Source organism: Anser anser (assembly GCF_964211835.1).
Source record: "Anser anser genome assembly, chromosome: 2".
Lineage (NCBI taxonomy): Eukaryota > Metazoa > Chordata > Aves > Anseriformes > Anatidae > Anser > Anser anser.
Window position 1 is genome coordinate 147,727,369 of NC_139721.1, and position 21,724 is coordinate 147,749,092.

The window sequence follows — 21,724 nt, forward strand, 5'->3', positions numbered from 1 at the left end:
TCTTCTCGATGAGAGGACTCCAGGACCCGTCTTGCAGATAGCGGCTACGGAGATGTTTGAAGTCTGATTTACTGCAAATTGGCCGCTTGTTGTTGGGCTGTTGCGTGTGATCAGAATGGGTCATCCCTGCCAAGGGATGTGAATACCGTTCTGTCAAACAGCATCTAAGCTCTTCCCTAAGTGGAAACAATTGCTTCTCCTCTCTTTTCAGGCTCCTCTGCAAGTTCCTTAGGTGCCACTGACACAGTTCATGGATCAAGTATGCCAGTAATGCTAATATTAAAGAAATAACTAGAGAGAAATATAGGAATAGATTTTTTTTTTTTTTCGCCACAGTAAAATGTCAACTTCCACTACAAAGAAATATGCAATAATGTTACCATCTGTGTCACTTTATTCAGGCCAGATCCGCATTACAGCTAGAACAGCGTTCCCATGCTGAAACACTGCATCATTATTAGCAATTACCAACATAGCTCCATTATTAGCAATGGGATGTCTACAGCCAGTTCGCATCGTCTGCGCTGCTTTTATTTATTTTGGAGAGACAATGAACATAAAATGTCTCTGCTGGACTTTGACATGGTATGCACAAAGGCAGATGTCTGTTGCAATCTAGGGGGTGGACAGGGAGGAGGTGACGGAGGGAACTGCTCAGCCACTGAAAGTTACTTTCATCAGTGTTTCCTTTGGCAAAGCCTGCTCAGAAAATGTGTGGGGAAAGGGGGAGGGTGCTGAGAAGGGGGAGGAAGGGGGAGATGAAAAAAGCTAAAGATGAAAAGTGTTTTTTTTTTTTACTTTTTTTTTTAAATTATTTTTACCATAGTAAGTTCAGAAGTTTTTTTTTTTTTTTTTTTTTTTTTTTAACTCCTCTTTTTACAGATAATTGCTAATTATTTGAGTGAAGGGCATTTTTTTTTTCTGCAGATAACTGTCTCTTATGCCCTAAAAGCCTGTAGAGTTAGGCTGAAATAGCCTTTACCACATACTTTAAAAAAACAACTAAGAACCAGCAGACAGCGAATGATCTATTTAACACCTGGGAAAAGTAGATATACCGCAAGAAAATATTAACCTCTGTTCAAAACCAGATGATTCAAGAACGTATTTTTAAAGTGCCTTTTGATTTAGACACCAAATCAGTTTTCTGGTTACTGGGTCAGGATGCTTAATGGCTGCATCAAACACAGGGCGATGCACGAGTGAAGTCCTCAGCTCAATGACAAGGGTATGAGATCTGCTCGAATGTCTGAGCGCACAGTTGTGACTGCTTCTCTTCAGAATTTGCCAAGAATGCGCATTAAAAGAGGCTGCAGGGTAAAAAACTACAGCTGCCTGACAGACAGGCAGCAGCCTCATTTTACACAACTCTTGTCTGTACTCCACTGAAATAAAAACAACAGGCTGATTCATAACTTCCAAATTATCCATGCAAGAAGAGTGGATTTTTCCCTGCTATAATGAGAGTGTAGGAGCCTCCATCCCCGATGCTGAGCTGCGATCTGCCCCCTCACTGTAGCCGCTCCAGACCATACACACTAAAACAGGCTTTAACAGCTCACTTATTAAGAGCTTTTTCATTGCGTGCGCTCGATCCAGCCCTTAGCAGAAAGCCTATTTTTGATCTTTTTCTCCAGACCTCAGTCTTGGGCCTGGATACTCTGGGTGGGGTTGGTGACACTGGCTGCATCCACAATCTTGTGCTCTTGCCATGGACTCAGGGATATGCACAGCAGCAGCTCCCGAGGACTGTGGGCAAGCTCTTGGACATCTGCAACCTTCACGAGCTTTGGGCAAAGGTTACCCCCCTCTGGACCAAAGCTGGCAGTTCTGGCCCTGCATCCTGCCTGCCCCAAGCCCTGATGCTAGATAGCTCATCCTTAGGCTCTTTAAAAAGGCATTTTCTGGGCTTAGCTGAGATGGTGGACCAAGGCCCACTCAGGCAGGGACAGGTTTGTGGCCTTACCCCTCAGCTCTCCTCCTGGGATGGCCAAGAGGTACTTGACATTTTCATGTGTTTTAAAATTGAAAAACAAGAGGACTTTTTTTTTTTTTTAAATTAAAAACATGAAATCTAAGGTTTTAATATGAATAAGGAGAGCTAGTGAGAAACTAGTACTGACCTGGGCAAAAAGGCTGGGATATGACATGAAATAAAGGGTCTTAAGCATCCTAATTCAGAATGAAAATGTCCTCTTTTGTTTTTATGGAAGCACTTCGTTTATATGGATTACTTCATTTTAGCCTTTGTACATATAAAATGCAACTCCTTTGAGTAGGAAGTTGGATGAGATGATTTCCTGAGGTCCCTTCCAACCCAAATGATCCTATGATGGAATGAAGCAAATTAATTACAACTCAGTGAAATTATATTTTCATCTAAGAATCAAAGAAAAATAATCAAATAAAAAAGATGTTTCAACATTTTCTCATCAAAAATTGAAAGAAATTCAAGCCAAAAATTGAAATGAATGCTGCCACTTCTCTTTCTGGGGGAAGAGAACTGGACGGTTTGAATTTAAGCCATTACATGGCAATTGGCTTTGGAGCCAAAAGACTTTGCCTGTTTATATATTACATTAATGCTTCCTAATATGATTTAAACTACTTCTTCCCATGGAAAAAAAAAATATTGTTAAATGTTTTCAACTAGTAGTAAGCTGTGTTGCATTTTTCAGTGCCGTTCCCACACAAGCAGAACCCACCAGCCATCTAAGATACGGTTTCACTGTTTTTGAGACTGAACTTGTCTGGAAAATTCTTCAGTACTCTTCTGGCAAGAACTATGTAAGATCATGCTTTACTAGACAGAATTTTTCTCTCCAACTTCCTTAGTGTAGATACAGCAAAAAAGGTGTTCCTTGGGATACAACAAATGAGCGTGTGCATGGGTACATGTGCAGATGTGTGAGATTTCTCCAGCACATATAGCTGGGGCCACAGGAGTGACAATTCTTTTATAATCCCATTTTCACATGCTTGGAGCTTTCTGAGCTGTATTATTTTGTCACGGAGGTTTACATGTGGCCCCTAGCTCAAAGGTGATATTTTTTCTGAGGTTTCATGAAATCTATTAATCCATTTTTGAGATCCAGAGGGTAAAGAAGTGCTTTTCCTGACTCCTAGATTCTTGTAGCCCTCTTATGGCATTGATTTTTACACAGTATTCTCTGCAGAGTTTAATAGCAATCAGCAGCCTGATGTGCCTTAATGACTTCCTCTGTGCATTCAAAAAATGGCTAAACTTGACAAGTTGAAACCTTCCAAGGGGCCAGTGCTCACCGAGTAATAGCTCCCAGGTCAGTTTGGGATTATTATTTTAGAGTAATAACAGAATAAAGACATTAAGATTTCCTTGACTTCATAAAAATGTTTTGAAAATTAGTTTTGTCCTCAGAACAGCCCCTGAGTTTAGAGCTATATGGCTGCTTCTCAGCTGGTGCACATCAGAGCAGCCGCACTGCAGTTAACGTAACTGCAGCAGGAAAGGATCCGGCCTGTGAGGGAAATACAAAGCCATCAGTCACAACTTTATTGTCTTCACCTGAAACATGCCAACATAAAAATGGCATAGTTAGGGTGAGGATGGGACCCTTAATATTTGCTGTTTTGCACATTTTTTGTGTGTGTGTGTGTGTGTGTGTGTGTGTGTGTAATACTTGAAAAACAGCAATCCCCTGAAAACATAAGCTTGTGCAATGTATAAAAGGAAATGGAATAAGAAAGTGTTTTTTTTTTTTTTTTTCTGTGTCAGTCCACTTAGTTTATCTCCAGTACATTTGCCAGGCAAGAACAGTGGGAAAGTGCAAGAACCCTGCAGCAGCCAATATGAGCTTTGCCCAAAATATGCCAGTAATTTACAGATCTGTGCCTTCCTTAGCCAAAAGTCATGTCCTTGTGCTTATTGGCCTTTATTTTTGTTTTTTTCTCCTCATCTCTGTAAATTCAGTTTGAAGTCAAACAAAAATTTTGCTTCCATAATTGTAGGATGCCTAATGTTATTACATATATATATACTCAGAGATAAGGATGGTAGACTAAGTGGGATTTTTTTTTTTCCTATTGATTTTTTTTTTCTGTGAATTCTGTTTTCTGTAAGTTTTGGTCATGCAGTGAGAGGTGAAGAAACATAGATAAGCAGTGAAATCAATGGAAGTTAATATTTTATTTTCCTTTTGATTATTTATTTATTTTTCTAGAAATCTATCACTTGAGTGATAGAAGATTCAGGGCTGTGGCTGAGGAAAGAAGCAGCATCAGAAAGCTGGGACTGTAACAAGAATACAGCATTGCCAGCTCTCATGATTTTTATCACCAGTGTCATGAAATTTGATGGCAGGTTTTAAAGCATCAGCTGCTTATATCATGGTATTGGCAAATTTCTCATTTAAGATGAAGGAATTTTCTGGCTATTATTATCACAGGGAAAATCACCAAAAATATACTAAAAGGAAAAAGAAATCCTCAGTCCTTTTTGAGATTCAAGGAGTTTTATAAAGTTTCACAATATTTTGAGACCTGACATGATATCCAAAACTTCGAGAGGATGATATGAAGAAAGAAAACGACTGTGTTTTAGTCAGGAGAGTAAATCACCCACAGAGAGGAGATGGGGACGGACTAGGCATCAGGGGGATCAAGTAAATCACAAAGCAGCCCTAATTGTTCTGAAAGCAGGTTAGGAAAACGGGTAGAACCTGCACCATACACCATGAATTAAATGTGCAAGAGAAAATGGGGTATTTTTTGAATTTCATTATTGCTCTAGCAGTACAAATGCATTTGAAAACTCATGGGCCTCTTTGCTCTCCTACATGCACTGTGTGCTAGAAAGAAAATAATGTCCAAAGTCAGAAAAAGTTTACAAGATATACTGGCACCAGAAAAATGTTCTTCAAAAAAGGGTTTTCTGGAGCCTAAAATCATTTTATTCAGTTCAAGTGAGAACCTAGTCCCACACAGGTGGGGAGAAATTTTGCTGCTGACTTAAAGAAGGCCAGAATTTTATCCTATGTGCAAGGGAGAAGTCTCCCCTGCTGCAGACAGAGCAGGCCCCAAATCTTTCTGTCATCTGCTTCCACCCAATAACAGCTTTATAGAAGTAAGTTAAGAATGAATAACTTAAAAGCTGCCCAAGGCGGCTCTAAAGTGCTGCTTTCCCTCGCTGCACATGAGAAGACAGCCATTAGCGCTGCTGCTGCGTGGTTCACGGCTCCTCGGGGGCCGCTGCGCTTTCAGAATGGCCTGGTTTCGTACTGGCAATATGCACACACTGGAAATTGCTTGCATTTGGATGCTATTTGGTGTTCAGTTTTGAGTTAGTGCTGTGTCTGTTATAGATTCTTCTCATCACGGATAATATGTCTCTTGTGAGCACGAGTCCTATTCTTCATTTTTGTTTGGATAACACTTCTCTCTGAAAGTCGATAGATTGCCACATGCATTTTTATACAGCAGTATATTGTTTAAAAAAAATAAATTAACATCTATAAGATTAAGAAATGCAAAACAATGGCAAATAACTATTACACTGCACTACACTTCCACCCAGAAGTCTCTAGGGACTTCACAAACATCAATAAATGTACCCTCAATATATTTGAAAACACGAGAAAGAGGACTTTGGTCTATATTCTACCTTCTTTTAAGAAGTTCCTACCCATTCTCCACAAGTATTGAGGTCTGATCTTGCTGAATGGCAGAACTTCACTCTAAGTTAATACAGTTTGAGCTACAACACTGGTCTTCTGAAAATTTCTAGGGTGCTGTTAAAGTGTACAGTCAGCTCTCGCTCAGCTGACATAAATCTCTGTAGATCCACTAACTTCAGTGGAGTGTTCTTTGGACAAATTAAGATTGTGGACCATGAAAACCAGCTTCCTTTCCTTAGATATTTAAATTTAAATAATCTGAAATCTTTCAGATGAGAAATAGCTGAAGCTGAGATGTGATAAGGAAGGATATATTTTCCTTTCTATGCTGAGCATATGGGGACATGCAAAAGTTACCCGGTGATCAGATGTTTATTTTCAGAGCACTCAGAATTTGATTTCAGAGCATCAGCTGAGCTGTGGTTACACCTATGAATGTGTTTTCAGTTTGCAGCCTTGGGGGTGGGGGGAGGAATAACTAAAAAAGGGATAAACTACATTGCACGTCATATGGAATATCACGGGGTGAGAGTGTGCATATGGATGATTTCCATGGAGTGAGCGAGGTGCTTGAAGGTCACACCACAGTAATTTATCTAGCTGCCTAGTGCGGCAAGTTAAAAAAAAACCTTCCTGGAAAGAATAAGTTACAGTACGCAGAGGAACTGCTTAGCTTAGACACTTTGCCTGAGATAGCGTTCAAAGAGTAAAAGCTGGGAAAAAATCTACTTGTCAGTAAGTACCCCAATAAGTACATATAAATATGTACATGTATATATATATATATTGCAATCCCAAACTTGCAAGCAGCAGGGGAATCTTATTAAATTTGCTCACAAAATTAGCTATTACAGTACACAAAAATCTCTACAAGAGTTATGTACCAGTCTATACACTGTTTTTACAGCCACTTTAGCTATACCAGTTTAGAAACCATTATGGATAAAGCAGTACAGCCCCTGCTACAAACTGCTGACACTAGCAAGGTTTATTTCTGCAAATGTACTGACATAAGGCATCTTTATACTAGAATAAACGTATCCCCCTGTGTGTGCTGAATTGTTTTAACTATACACAAAGAAATCCCTAATTGAAGTCATTAAACCAGTACAAAAATCAGTGCATGAAGACTAGGCTTTAGAAGACAAAGATTCAAGTCTCAAGGAGCACACAAGTATTGTTAATAAAATATACATATATATATGTAAAAACTTAGAAAGTAAAAATGTAATAGGCAACAGGGGTACGCTGATTGCCTGGGAAATTTGAGACTGGCTCTTGGTAGTAAGTTTAAGTTTAGTTTGGGGGAGAGCTATTTGTGTGGGAAAGGCTGAGGAGCACTGGTTTCTTGAATAATGACATGCTATGATGGGAAGAATGAGAAGCAATTTGGGCACTATTAGCTACACTGTTCAAGAGTAATAAGGAACTTGAAAATGATGTCAGAGAGATGAGATAAAGAAGACTATTATACTGTCTGAAGGCCATCATCTAGTATAGCTGTGGAGCATAAATGAAAATGGAAACCAGTAAGGAACATAATACGATATGTTTGTGGTATTTTATGTTTGAGATGCTAGCAGGTGCAAGACTATTGGGCATCAGCGGAACAGTCTTCACTTGCTCCCCAGCTCCCTGTGGTCCTGCATCTATTGTATACACCTACATTATATAGTACATACGCTATATATAAAAAACAAAACAAACCAAACAAACAAAAAGATTTTTGAAATGCATTAGAATGATGTTAGACTATATAGAGTGGTTAAAATGTGTACTTGCTTTAACTGTTTGCCATCTGAAATACACAGAGATTAACCTAAATTTTCTGCTATAAATACATGTAAGGAAGTTTTGTATTTGAGCCCAAATAGGAATATACAAATAGATAAAGTTTATAGAATTGTGATACAAGTCTCAGGGGTTTTGTGGGAATGTCAAAAAAACAAACAAACAATAACAACAAAAAACCACTCAGCAATCAGAACATATGCCTTCCATGCTAAAACATCTTATGCCTCTGTCTCCAAAACAGATTATGGAGATGGCTATGAAACAGAAAAAAAAAAAAAAGGAAAGAAAAAAAAAATAAAAAAAAGCTTTTATTTAAGAGCCACCTTTGCATATTTTTCCAGACTTAACTAAAGCTACTCAAATGGAGCAACAGACTAGCATTTCCTATAAGAAGGGTTTTTAGCATGGGAGACGTAAGCCTCCCATTTTGCATCTGGCAAAGTTGAGTGATCGCTATGGAAATAGGCAGCACAGTCTACATTTCTGCATGGTGATCAAGCTAAAGCTTTTCTAAATTGCTGATCTGCTTCCCTTGTTACAGATGAATACATCAGACGAGAGTCGGCAGAAGTTGCCTGGCTTAATGACAGATTGGCACAAGATTCTACACTGAGACAAACTTCAGTTCTTACCAATGCGCTTAGCAATTTGTCCCAAACCTTCACTGTTATGAGCTCAGATTCTGGAGCACAAATTATAAGTTACATATGGTGATTTATGAATTGAGGGGACAATAAAGATTGAAGCTGAGTTTTCTACTGTACAGTAAATTTCTCTGCAAGCACCTGAAATCCATTGTTACAAAAGTGACTACTAATTTGTATAGTGCCACAAATGTATGTCCTAGCTTTCAAGCACTGCTAGCCCTGCACAAGTGAGTCTGTTGTTTTAATTGACTTCGGTGGGACTGTTTACGTGAACATGATGAGGAAAAATTTGGAATTTGGCTGAGGGAGCATTTCTCAAAGCTTGAGGCAGAATAATCACATGCGTGTGAACAGACCTCTCAATTTTCCCTAGGTGCCTAGCTTCCAATTGAAGAAGGAGTGTATTAAAAAAAAAAAAAAAAGAATATCTGTATCTTCTTTTCCCATATGAAAAGCAGTGGGGAGCAGCCCCAGTGTAGGGCTGAGCTCTGTGGGCAGTGTGGGTGCTCCCAGCTGCAGTGGGGTGCTTCAACCCCTCTCCTGCCCCACAGCCCTGATGGGCTGTGTCTGCACATGGGGGCAGCCCACAGGGCAAATGTGCAGTGGAGCTCGAGCTGGTGGGAACGTAAGGAAGGGATTGTCCCAGGCTCCCATTCAGCGGGAGACATATGTATTTAGGGGAGGCAAGGGGCCACTGCAGCTCCACATCAGCGTGGAAGGCAGCAGACAAGTGCCCCTGTTTCTCCTGTACAACAGCTGGTTATTGTACTTCTGGGATGTGCATAGTTTCCTCTGGAAGAAATCACCACGTCAAGTGGGTGTCTCTTCCATATATACATATATTTTCTCAATGGTGCTTTTGAGCCATCTAAATTCTTCATTTTATAGCATTACGTAAAATATTTGTAATGTTATTAACATGCAAGATAAGTCTAAATAAGGACAATCATTTTTTGTTTAAATGTATTATGATCACACAGTTCACAACCAGCTTTGTGGCTCACAGTTTCCAAGTACCTTATGTGTGAGAAATGATCAGAAATTTTATTCTTTGAGGTTACGATTTTAAAAACCTTTGATATTGCCCATGAAAATCAATTTCCTCTGTGGAAGTTTAGGACTTGGGAAGGGGGGTTATTCTCACATTTTTGTGAATTCGTACAGAAAAAAGAAAATGACCTGTGCTCCCAGAAAGTTGGCAGGTGACTTATTAAACCACTCTCAAATCTCCTTCAGGAAGTTCATTAAAACTCTATTTGGAAATGGCCAGGTGCTTGCTTCCCACAACGCAAGAGGGAAATCTGTCACCCTGTTTAAAAAATTGTTTGGTTACTTGGGATAAAGAAATAATCATTATACCAAACTGTGTGGTTTTGTGATGGAAAACTGTGGCTTGGTGAGAAAAGTGCCAAGGTCAATGCAATGAAAGACCCACAGTGAACTCAGACCTGATTTCAGAAGTCAGTGGTGGATGGAGGCCAGGAGAACAAAATCTTTTCTGTGGTTCACTTTGAAAACACTTTTAAGATTTGGGATAAAAATAACTCTTTAGATTGAGAGTTTTTAGCTTGAAAGAAAATATCTTTAGAAAAGATTTTTATATCTTTTATGAGGATTGCTAATGCTGACAAAATTACCTTGTTTGACAGTGGATCCTGACCTAAATATTACGGCCAAGTCAACTAACAGGAAAATAGTAGGGCTAAGCCTTTTTCATTCTTTATACTGCCAAACCACTGCCTCTTGCAATCAGGATTGATTACAAACACCCAATTAAGAGGCATTTGGAACATGATCTGAACACTAATCCTGTCTCCTTTTCTCTTTATACCTAATTATCAGCCTTAAGATGGGTATTAGCGCTTTAATTAGTAGATTTACTTTAGGAACTTCTAATAAACTAACAAATCTATACTGTATGTATAAATGTATGTACGTATGCACAGTCTTAGAGATGTGCACGTAACATATACGTCTGTATCCAAGTTGTTCTGTATGACACATAAGTCTAGACATATACATGTGAGTGCATGTGTATCCTGTTTTCAGACATAATTTCATTCTTTGGAAATACTACAAAAGAAAATAATTGAATTTGGTTTTACATCAGCTCTCTCTATATCATAATTATCAATGTTATAGCTTGCAATAAACTATAATTAAGAAACTAATTTTCAGCAACACGTAGATTTTTGTTTTAATTAGATTAGCACGGGGGAGGGGGGTGAAGATGAGAGTGGGGTGGGGTTGACTGGAAGCATATTGAATGTTTCATGGTGTTAATGCCAACGATTCTGGGTTTCAGTTTAGAAAGGACTCAGCCCTCTGTTCTGAATTTGTTTCTGTGTCTGCAGAAAGGCTGAAGGATGAGGCTCATGGGAATCCATATCTGACCCTTAGATTTTTTTCTGTCTGAAGGGCATCTGGTTGTAGCACATCAAGATAGAGTTTTCCCCACAGTTCACTTAACTGTCCGGATTAATATAAACACCTGCATAAAACTGTTGTTATAATTGCACTGTGCTACATACAGGGACCCAAATCAAGGCTCTACAGTGCCAGGCATGTACCCATGTCCACAGAGTGCAAAAACAGGCTCTGCATCCAGCATCTCCATCCCTAACACATACAAACAGAGATGTCTAGTTATGACCAGGTAGTTTGGTCGTGGTTCCCCTAAAAACTTTTCCTGAGAAAACTCAAACCCAAGCCACCACTCTAAAAGAAAGAATTGTTAGCCAGGTTAACAATAGAGACTTTCACAAGAGCTAACTGCTTAGATAAACAACAAAAGAATCTATTTATTATACTGTGTAATCAGAAAAACAATTTAATTTCCAACTTCTTTCAACTCTTATTTGGTATCAAAACCACAATAAAATAGCAGAACTATTTTTAGATACTTTTGTCTGATATGTGTATGGAAATACACGCTGAATCCTGTAGCAAAGACCAAATGCTGTGATTCAGAACCTTTAAGTTAAGGAAAAGTATTATCCATGTGCACACACATGTAAGCAATAACATACTCTGACTCTACTGCAACAGGTTTTATTTGCTTCCCTGATCCTGAGCACGCTCTAGCCTAACTCTTTTCCTTGGCACCATTTACCACAGCCTTCCAGAGAGTATCACATAGTGGTGGTCACCAACAACTCACTACCTGAGAAAGCCTTTCATGTACTTTAAATGAAACAGAGAAATGCTCTAGGATTGCACCCAGAAACATGAGATATGTCCCTCAAGTCCACTGCAGCAACTCTCACCCTAAACTCCACCAGAAATGCTTTTTTTTCTTGATGTGGGGACCAGAATGAAGGACGAGCACCTCCATCCCCTCAGTAATCCCAAATAATCTCTTAGTAGCCCCAAGCAGCTAGGTGTTCCTATTGAAGGAGAGGTTTCTGATACAGAAAAGGGTCTGGAGAAGCCACCCCTTCGGCCCTGGTGCAGCCTTTTCAGCAGGTCAGTGCTGAGCTCCACATCCCTCTCATGGCAACATTGAGCCTGGCTTCGACAGGGAGGCAGGCATATGCCAGCCTCCTGTGGTGAGGTGCTTGGTGGGGTGGCTCAAGGTATGTGGGATGGGTGATTTAGCTCATTCAAATCCAAAGACACACATGGACATGGGCATTACTCCAGCTGCCCTCAGCAGATGATGAGGGGACATTCACACCTTTCTTATGTACCTTGTCCTGAGGCAAATGGCTAAAAGTCCAGCCCTGATGCCCAGAGGAGCAGGGCCAGGCTGTTAAAATTGTATTTCTGGTTGAAAGCTCAGAGGCCTTAACTCATACAGGCTTCTCTACTGTGCTCAACCATGGTCAAATATTGTTCCTGTCTCTCACAGGCCCAAAATAATCTGCTCCTTTGCTGTCTCTGCTGCTTAGCTGGTGTTGTCAGCTCACTGCAGTACCTCACTGCCTACCAAGCTCAACAGCAGCTGAGGAGAACAAATTGGGAAACTCTGATTGTCATTTGACATCAGCATGACTGATGCAGTTATAAAAGTCTTACAGAGCCAGTGTTCCACCTTTCTTCACAGCCAGAAAGAAGAATGGGATACAGCTCTGTGAAAGTGGAGGACAAAATTCCCACTGCTTTCAACGATAACAAGACAGTATGGGGTCCAGACCTTGCATTACTCCTGAGATGACCTTTGAACAGTTTTTGGGAGCAATTCAGGGCTGGAAAGCCCTGAGCCAAGCTCCAGGCACAGCTCCAGGCAGTCAGAAAGCAGCTATAATATGTGCAGCCCTTAGTAGTTCAAAGGATCCTTCTGACACATGAGGCTTGACGGCAGCCCAGCTGTGCCCTTCGAGCACAGGTCTCCTAGGACATCGCTGCATTGCCACAGCAGCTCAGTGCCACCTGGGGCTCAAACTGCCTCTGCACAAGAGAAATACAAACCACGAAGTCTCCAGAAAGCAGCCTTCGCCGTGTGGAGGAATGGGAACCAGGATTTAGACAAAAGTAAATGAAAGCTTAAACTTTGCAGAAACTAAAGAAAGGCTGAGCCATGGCTTGCCTTGCTCCTGTTTATTTTACCAGCCTCAGTTTGTTATGCCTACAGATTTACAGCATAAATCCATTGACATTATTTAGAAATACAAAAGATGGATGAATTTCTAACATCATTAAGGGCTACAGAAGTTCTGCAGGGCTACAGTTGCACTCAGTACGTCTGGCTAGCCATGCTTTTTTCCAGACTCAAGGGTCTGGAGGAACTGCTTTCTTCTATATAAACAAACATAGGTATTTTTTTGCTCTGCATTTTATAACTGACGGTAATTTCTATACAGCCCTAATCTCATCGGTGTAACTAATCCTTGGTAAACACAATATAAAGAATAATTACCTATGACATCTCTCCTATGACTGAAATGTTCCCAAAATGGGCCAAATTTTCCACCCAAATTGATTTGACAGCACTGTGTATACACTCTATAATTGTCGCGTAAGGATGATATTTATTCTATACATCTATAAATGATGGCCAATAAAACAATTGTGCTGTGTGGTATGTCTATGAAAACCTTGTAAAACAATACAGTCAAGTCTGGCAACAAAGTCAATAATTTGTCAGTAAGAAAACCACTTTTGGGCTTTCTCTACCCAGCCCTCCACCTTTCTTAAGCCCTTTTCTTCTGAAGCTTCACATTCATTTTCTTAATGTTTTTAACCTAGTGTCTGTGAAATTTTTATTGCTCCCTAGATAATGACATCTGATCTGAATGTAACCACACACCTCTTTGCTCAGCAACATTTGTCACAAACCATTATAAATTATCATGCTGATAGTGTGCATTGCTGGGAAACCGGAAAAGTTCCATAAATTCAAAGTACTGTATCAGTGACATTCTTGTTTATTTTCTAGGTATAAAGTTTTACTGGATTCAAGATGGCTACATTTACACAGTAGGATACTTCAGCAACACGAGACTTGTACAGCTTGCACTGAGTGCTGAAAAGCATTTACCACATGCAACAAACATTGCAGCATTTTAACTAATATGTCGCCATATGTTTTGTCTCTTCTATTGATTTTTACCATGCTCCTGACTAAAACAAATGCATGGATGTTATCGGAGCTTGCTTGAAAAAAGTAAAATAGCAAACAGAAACCGGTTTTCCCTTAAAGTAAACCATAATTTCTGTTTCTTTGCCTCCTGAAGAGGAGGCATAACATTCATTAAAGTTAGAAGTTAAAAAGAGACTGTGTATTTTTTCATTATGTATTAATATTCTTGATAACAATCTGTGGTTGACATGATTGTATGCTTCCCGTTGAGACCCAGTATTTCCATTATGCTGTTTCAGTAGTTCTGACTAGAAGATTTTTTGTTAGATGAACATAGCTTGTGTGAACATATTTTTAATAATTTGCATATCTTTATTCTTCAAAACTGTGAAAGTTGAGTCCTTTGGACTGTCTCCAGAAAAACAGGATTTTTCACCATGTTTGCCTGAAACAACTCAAATGATCATCAGAAAATCATACATATATGAATTTTATTAGGAGTCATTTGAGAAATACTTATCCACTAAAGCACAGCATAGTAAGTAGGTAAATCGAGGGCACATTTTTAAAATGAATCCCAGACCCTAACATACAAAGAGACTCACTGCAAACAGCTTCAGTACATCTAACACTTAGATTTGCTTCTTTTGATTCTCCTCAGAGAATCAACCTTTCACCAGTTTTACATTTCAATATGCCTAGCCCTCTATATACAGTGATATTTACAAAAGTTAGGCAAGGCCTCCTGATTTTCTTGTTGACACTACAGAAAAAGATGGTAACCTTTCCAAAGTCATACTGTTTCCCCCCTTGGGCTCAGGGGTTCTTCTTATTAAAGTTATTTCCAACTCTAACCAAGGTATGAGACGCAATGAACAGCATTATAAAGAGGATTTTGGGAGCTGGGCCAGAAAGCTAATCTTCTCTTCTAGTCCACTTTAATTGTATGGGGCATTTTTTGTTCCCAGACATGAATTCCCCCATCTCTCATTTTCTATCTGCATTTCATATTTAAGTGCTTATTAATTTCCAGTGATAAACCTTTCAATAAGCTAGTGTGTAACCTAAATTGCACATTTCTAGATTGCACACTGAGTTGATAATAAATGAAGAATATTAGGAAACCAAAATGTACTTAGCTGCAAAACCAAAAAATCTTGTGATAGGTTTTATTGCACTATTCTCCATTTGTACGCAATATTTGGTATGAGGAATGTGAATTTTGTAAGTAGACAGTGAAATTTGAAACCACAGAGCTTGTTGACAAATTCCTGTTGCTGAAATCATTTTCTATTATTCTGGTCCTAAGGTTCTTGGCACAAACACAATCCCTCTCAAGTTAAAAAGAGCAATTTTAAATATAAGTGAAGTAGCAGCTGAGTAATTTATCATACCCTAGAAGATTAGCATTTCAGCATAGACCAAACGACGGTAAAGTCATCACCATCACATACTGCAAAGACAATGCAAACAACCCTGTTTAGAGACTTCCTTCCACCCACTACCATCTCATTACTGCACTGGGCCCCCTTTCAGAGGAAGAAATAATGCAAGGGGGAGAGTGGACAATGAATATTGAGAAGGGAGCGATGAAGGGAGGGAGTCAATCTCTTCCCTGGACCCAGTTCAGCTCAATCTGGCACTGTTTAGCACAACACTATGCCACAAAGATTACTTGTTCCTTAAATAATTGTATGCTGTACACCACTTTACTGCTGTCAAAGACCATGTTGGTTTTATAGCGTTGGAAAAACATGTATTCTAGCAAGGAACAAAAAGGGGCAGACACTGAAATATGTTTGATTTAATTTCCTAATCTCTGTCTAAAAGACAAAGAGAGAGAGACACACGCAGACATTTTTAAGCATTAGCACTGTCCCACAGAAAGAAAGTAAAATCTGTATCAAGAAGGCACGGGGAAGTGAATCATTGCCTGAGTACAGCAAATTAAAAATTAAAGAACGGGAAGTGAGCGTGTGAACATATGGTGTGAATATGAGCCGCAGCTCCAACACCACAATAAAATTTCATTTTAACAAAGAGTCAGTTTAGTTTTATGAGCATAGGGTTTTCCTGCGTTATCACTTGACTGTGGTACTGAAATGCTGATATATAAGAGATTATAAAAAACAACAACAAAGCGGCTAAGCACCACCACACTGCATCATTAAAGAACTTCATTTTAAGAGAAATCAATAATTATGATCTAAGTAATCTATTTATTAAACGTTAGGAACAAAGGCTTGCATGATAAAAATTAAGTGCTTGAGTACAGTCCCTCTGTAAGTCCAACACTCTAACCTCACAGTCTGTTACTACCACTCCTGATGATGCTAAGCACCACTGTACAGTACCAGAGCCTGTAAAATACTGAATATGCACATGAAATGTCAAGCACCAATGGCAACTGAGTTTAATCTCTCTCTGACATGCAGAGAAAATCTTAGCTGGTAGCATTAATAAACAATGAGTCTTGCAGTTATCAGAAGGGGATTAAAAACCCATGATACTCAAATTTTTAAACAGTGAATCATTAAAATATTTTCTTCATGAAATAAGTAGGCTGAATTTAGAGGGCGTATTAAAGAGGGGAGTGATCCGACCACGTGTTGTCTTGTGCAAACTATGTGGTTTCCAGTCAAAGACCTGGGGAAAAGTGGAGAACAGTGTTCTGGAAGGCTCTTACTCCCCTTCCCACTCTTGGAAATGGATGGTCAGTGGGAATACAAGCACAGAGGAGCACAGGAGCCTTGTTTTTTCCCCTTCCTCCTCTCAGAGCACTACAGAAGAGCAGGAGGAGGGAAAAGAAGAGCTACTGGCTATAAATCAGCAGCAAGGGGAGAAAGAGGGAAATACATCTATGGACCTGCAGTCCACTGCATCTTAATGGGTGAGAGTAAATGCCAGACTAATTCTGCATTAAGCAGAGCTGGCAAATTACAAGGTGCCCGTTTCTGCCACAGGCTGCCAGTAGCCGTGGGGACGCAAAAAGACTATAACCGCTCTTTAACACTTTAGAGCCTCATTCAAAAAAAAAAAAACCAAAAAAACAAAAACAAAAACAAAAAAAAAACCAAACACGGCAAGCAGGAAAACGAACGGTGCTTGGCGTGGCAAAAAGCGCAAGCCGCGACCTCAACATCCTGCCTCTCCCCACCCCGGGGAGGCCGAAATCCAACCCACATCCCCCGGAGCAAAAGTTGCCGAGCCTCCCTTCAGCCTCCCCTCGCCCCACGGAGGAGGCTCCGCAGGGAGGCTCCGGCAGAAGGGAGGCTGCAGCCGGCGGCGGGGAAAGCCCCGCGGAGCCTCTTGGAGGCCGGAGGAGCCCCTTGGAAGTCGGGGGAGCCCCTCGGAGGCCGGGGGAGCCCCGCGGAGGCCGGCGGAGGCCGGAGTTGCCCCTCGGAGGCCGGCAGGTGGCGCCGTGGCGCTCCGGAGCGCGGCGCCCGCACTTACTTGCAGTCGCGGTCCTCCAGGTCGAAGTGGGGGTTGAAGTTGATCATGATCCTCTGGTAGGGCTCCGGGGCCTGGATCAGCCACTCGCACTTCTGGCTGGGGTGGTAGGACTGGGGGTAGCCCGGAGAGGTGAGGTACCCGGGGTTTAATATTTTGATGGTGTCGCCGCATTTGTCTGCAGTGGGAACGAAACAGATTTGGCTTTTTTTGTGGTTGCCCCCGGCAAGCACCCGGCACGGCAGCCTTCTTCAAGCAAACTTTTACCACACGCTTACGGGAAGGCTGCATTTTCTGAATGACAGGGGCCTGACACTCCTTGCCCACCCATAAACCCACCGGCAGAACCCACCGGCAAGAAGCAGAAGATCCCCCGCTCCTCAACTTCTAAAAGCTCCCCTGAGGAAACAGTGCCCCATACAGCGTTCAGTCCTTGCCTCCTCGCAGCAGTGCTAGTGCTGCCTTAGAAGGGTGTCAGAGCCTCAATTATCCCCCCAACTGTAATCTGCTTAAGTATGAAGTTTTAAGGGAAGCTGGGGGTGGGGAAGCTAAAAGGCTGCCATTTGACCCCCTGTCCAGCTCCGTGAGAAGCCTGGTCTGTGTCACTGACCACTGGGATTGTCTTGGTGGATCCCTGCTTGCTTGCAGCAGACCCTCCCGTTGTTTTATCAGTCCATAAATCTAGGCAGTTCGAAACTATCTATGCTCTTCAAACCCAGGCTAGCAGAGAACAAAGTGGTTTTAGTGAAGCAGAAGTCATCCACTATTTATTCCTTCAAGGAAGTTTGTTCATGCTTGGAGACTGCATCAAAGTAATGGAGCAGAACAACATCCTTTCCTCTTCCCTCTGTTCCTCCCTCCCTCCCCCCCAACAACAACAAAGGTTTATTTCTAATAACAAAATAGTTGCCAAAGTTTTCAGAATCACTGAGTGTAACTCTGAAATGTGGCATGCTGCACCTTGGTCCTTTGGCCAGTGTTGTCAAGGTTGCATTTTAAGGCTTGTGCGAAAAATATAAGGAGGCAAGAAACCCAATCTACGTGCTTGCTTGCTTCACTGTCCAGTGCAGATTTGTGTTTTCACTTCTTTACTACTATGGTTTTCTACATACAAATCTTTGGAGAGGAAAAACTTTCCCCACACACTATTTGTTTACTTTTGAGCAATAAATATGACAGTAAATTACAGAGAGGAAGACTGTCTGCACTCATAAGTGAGCCTATACATCACTACATCCCCAAAATGATACATAGGGACTGCAATGCTATATCTAATACCCTCCCTGTGAAAGCAAAATGGCATTCTTTGCTCTCAGCATGAATTTATAAATGTAAGGGATTTTATTGCAGGAAAACCAGGTCAAATGGAAATGAATGAAGAAGTATACATCAAAAATGCATAAAGCTACACACTTTATAGATATTATTTGCTGTAAATTAAGAGGGAAGGAGATGATACGTACTCAGCTGTGGGGTCCACAATCAGATATTGCTAAGCATGTTGCTGGGAATGGCTATCTTATTATTTATTTCTGCTTTGCCTTTGCAAAACAGACTGTTTTCCTGTGACCAAAACAAAAGGCGCTGCAGCTCAAAGCTCAAAAGCTGTCACTGGTGATCTTGCTAATCCGCTGTCTGGGGCTCTCAGGGAATCTTGCCTTTTCCTCCCTGTGTAAGCACACTCGGAAAGTGATCCTGTCTCATTAAGCCCACTCCAGCCCTGCAAACAACATGGCAGAGTCTGGCATCTGTTAAATGCCTGAAATAAAGCAGTGCTGCTTCTAGTCACTTGACAGAGTCACTTCAGAGGACACTGAGGTGGACTTGCTACCACCAGCGCTCCTTAATCTGCGACTTCTGGGAAAGTGACAGGGTAATAAGATAATGCGGTCTGCTAGACTCCTTGGCTCTGTGCAATCTCTCTCACACTTGATTAAGAAGAGCAGTTTCTAATGACTTTGGACCATTAGCTCTAAATAAGGTTAATGAATTAATTTAGCAGACACTAGTGCTGGACATAGGTGAAGGTGGCATCAGTGGGTCTGGGAGGTTACGGAGAAGGCTGATGGCCTTGACACCAGCAGGGCCACCACATTAACTGCTCATACAGGAGGCTTCTGCCCAGCACCCTGCCCCACTCCCCATCTTCTAAAGGGAAGAAATGAGCAACAGGAGTGCAGGATGCCCCCTCTCACTCCTCATAGGGTGCAGGGCTCGGGGCACTCCTGGCTGATGTAGGACCAGCGGGTGGCTGTCCGTGCCCCCCACCTGCCTGGGGTGAGTGAAGCGCTCCCGGAGCATCCCCGTGCCTGGCTCGGTGCACGCCTCTGATGCCTTCGCTCCTGTGCCACGGCGCTGGGGGAGGCAGCTCGTCCTGATTAAATTAAGCAGCCTCCTCGAAACATATTGGGAAAGAGATTAACTTCCATCATAAAACACGCGATTTTAATACTCTCTCTTACATGACACTCCACTTGCGGTCTCTTATTAAAACAATATACCAGCCTAAGTGGAGGGTGCTCCCTTCTTTTAATTACTTTGATTGAAAACCCAGTCAGGCAAAAGTAAATATTTGATAATTAGTTAATAATAATTGCACAGGATCTGCCGGGAAAGGAAAACTCACACGAACTGTTTCGTGTGCGAGAGCTAAACATCAAGCAGTCCTACAATTAGACCGTCTTTAAAAATGCATCATGCAGTAAAAGATTCACGGTGCCCGGGCATTGTGCGGGCAAGGAGGAGCGCGGTGCTTTTAATTAGTTGTGTTTTCGAGGGCTGCCTGATAGTAAACTAAGCTACATCGGTCATGTGTTACGGGATTTCTCTCTGAGAGGAGAGTCTTGAGCCTTCACAGAGAGGCTCAGCTTCTCTCTTGGCACCGTGCAAGTTGCACGTAAACTGCAGACTTCGCAAAGGGGTAGGCGAGAGGGCTCTCCGTCTGAGGGCTGCCCGCAGGTACACGTACAGCTAGTAACATGCACGGTACTCTGAAATACTACGCTTTGGAAAAAAAAGAAAGGGGGAAGAAAGAGCCTTCCTTTCTAAATGCTCATTATCTCTCAGATATCGGAGGCGAGACTTATTTAATTGCCTATGGGAGGAACCACTATGAAGGTAATTGGCCGTCCTGAGCCTGCGAGAACGAGCACCCTGCTTGATAAAACGACCCCAAAGAGCGGAAAATAAAGCCGGCGGCCGTGGCCATGCCCGGCCGGGGGGCACCGGGGCTCGGACCCCGCCGGTTCGGTCCTCGGGCACAAAGTTCCCCGCTACCGGGCGCGGGTCGGGGCCGGCCCCGGGGCCGCCGGGCCCCGTCGCCAGCCCTCGGTTCCCCAGGCTGAGACCCGACGTCCCCCCCCGTGGCACTTACCGCTTCGCAGAGCCCTGGCGAGGGTGAAGGTGAGGGCTGCGCAGTGCAGGAGAAGTCCCCAATCCATTTTCCCTTCCGAGAGCAGGGAGAGGATGAATGATAATAACAATAACAATAAAAAAAAAAAAAAGCCCTCCACACACAACTCTTCCTAGGTCTTAAATCCTTCGGCCGGAGCGAGGAGCAGAAAGCAGTGTCCGCAAGGGCAGTCCCCGGGGCAGAGGGAGGCTGGCTTCTCTTTCCGTGCCTCAAGTCGCCCGCATCCTGTCATTCAGCTCCGGCTCCCTCTCCCTTTCCCCACACTTGTTCCTTCTCCAGGCGCCGCTGCCCCTGCCATTCCCAGCGAGACTACAAAGCCAAATGAAAGCGAGGGGATAAAAAAAAAAAAAAAAAAAAGAAAAAAAAAAAACACACACAAACAAGACAGACAAAAATCCCGGCGGCTGCTGTTGGCACCTCGGGGCGGGCTCCGGGGAGTGCTCTGCGGAGGGGAGAGAAGGAGAGGAGACCGGCGGTGAGCGGGGACGGGCGCCGGAGTTTGGCAAAGTGCGGCCCCCCCGCCTGCCCCGCTCCCCGCTGCGGCCCCGCCGCGGCTCCCCGGGGGTCGGCGGTGCCCGGTGGTGCCCGGAGGTGCCCGGTGGTGCCCGGGGGCTGGGGCTGGGGCCGGCCCCGCACTCACCTGCCCCGGTGGGGAGCGAGCGGGCGGGCGCGGCGCTGCCGCGGGGAGTCCCGGCCGGCCGGGGAAGGGGGAAGCGGCCGGGCGGCTCCTGCTCGCAGCCTGAGGAAGAGGAGCGCAACTCAGCGGCAATAAGAGAGGCCGAGGAGCCGCCGTCTCCCAAGCCCCAGTCCCCTCCCCCTCCCCGCCCTCCTCCTCCTCCTTCTCCTCCTTCTCCTCCTCAGCCCCCCAAGACATCGGCAGCGCGGAAGAGCCGCCGAACAAACAGGGCACAGCCCCAGCCCTGGCACCCAGCCGGGGCGGGGGGCGCGGAGGGGATAAAGGGGGGGGGAGAGGAGCGGCTTCCCCGCCCCGGCAGGTAGCGCCGAGCTGGCCGGGGGCACCCACCTGCGCCCCGTTGGCTCCTGCGTGGCTCCTCGCAGCCGTGCCGAGCCGTGCCCCTCCGCCCACCTCCCCTCTCTGCACTCCCCTCCGTGGCGCCCCGTCCCTCACCCACTGCCTTCTTTCTCCCCCCCCAGGACCCACGCGTGTCCCCCCTGAGCCCCCGCTGTCCCCCCGTGGGGCACCGCCATGCCCTGCCATGCCGCGGGGTGCTGGCTGTGCTGGTGGGGC

The 21,724-nt window shown here is 43.3% G+C and overlaps 1 protein-coding gene across 4 annotated transcripts in view; it reads right to left on the minus strand.

The window, feature by feature from the left end:
- Positions 1–21,255, minus strand: part of NRP1 (neuropilin 1) — a 111,266-nt gene extending 90,011 nt beyond the window's left edge. For all 4 annotated transcript variants that reach the window (XM_083824633.1, XM_083824632.1, XM_083824631.1 and 1 more), the window contains exons 1-3: positions 21,116–21,255; positions 20,437–20,917; positions 17,067–17,241 (exon numbers count right to left, since the gene is read on the minus strand). In XM_083824633.1, the coding sequence (XP_083680759.1) occupies positions 17,067–17,241; positions 20,437–20,503 (242 nt within the window). In that variant the 5' untranslated portion in view covers positions 20,504–20,917; positions 21,116–21,255. The remainder of the gene's footprint in view (positions 1–17,066; positions 17,242–20,436; positions 20,918–21,115) is intronic.
- Between the last annotated feature and the right edge of the window lie 469 nt (positions 21,256–21,724).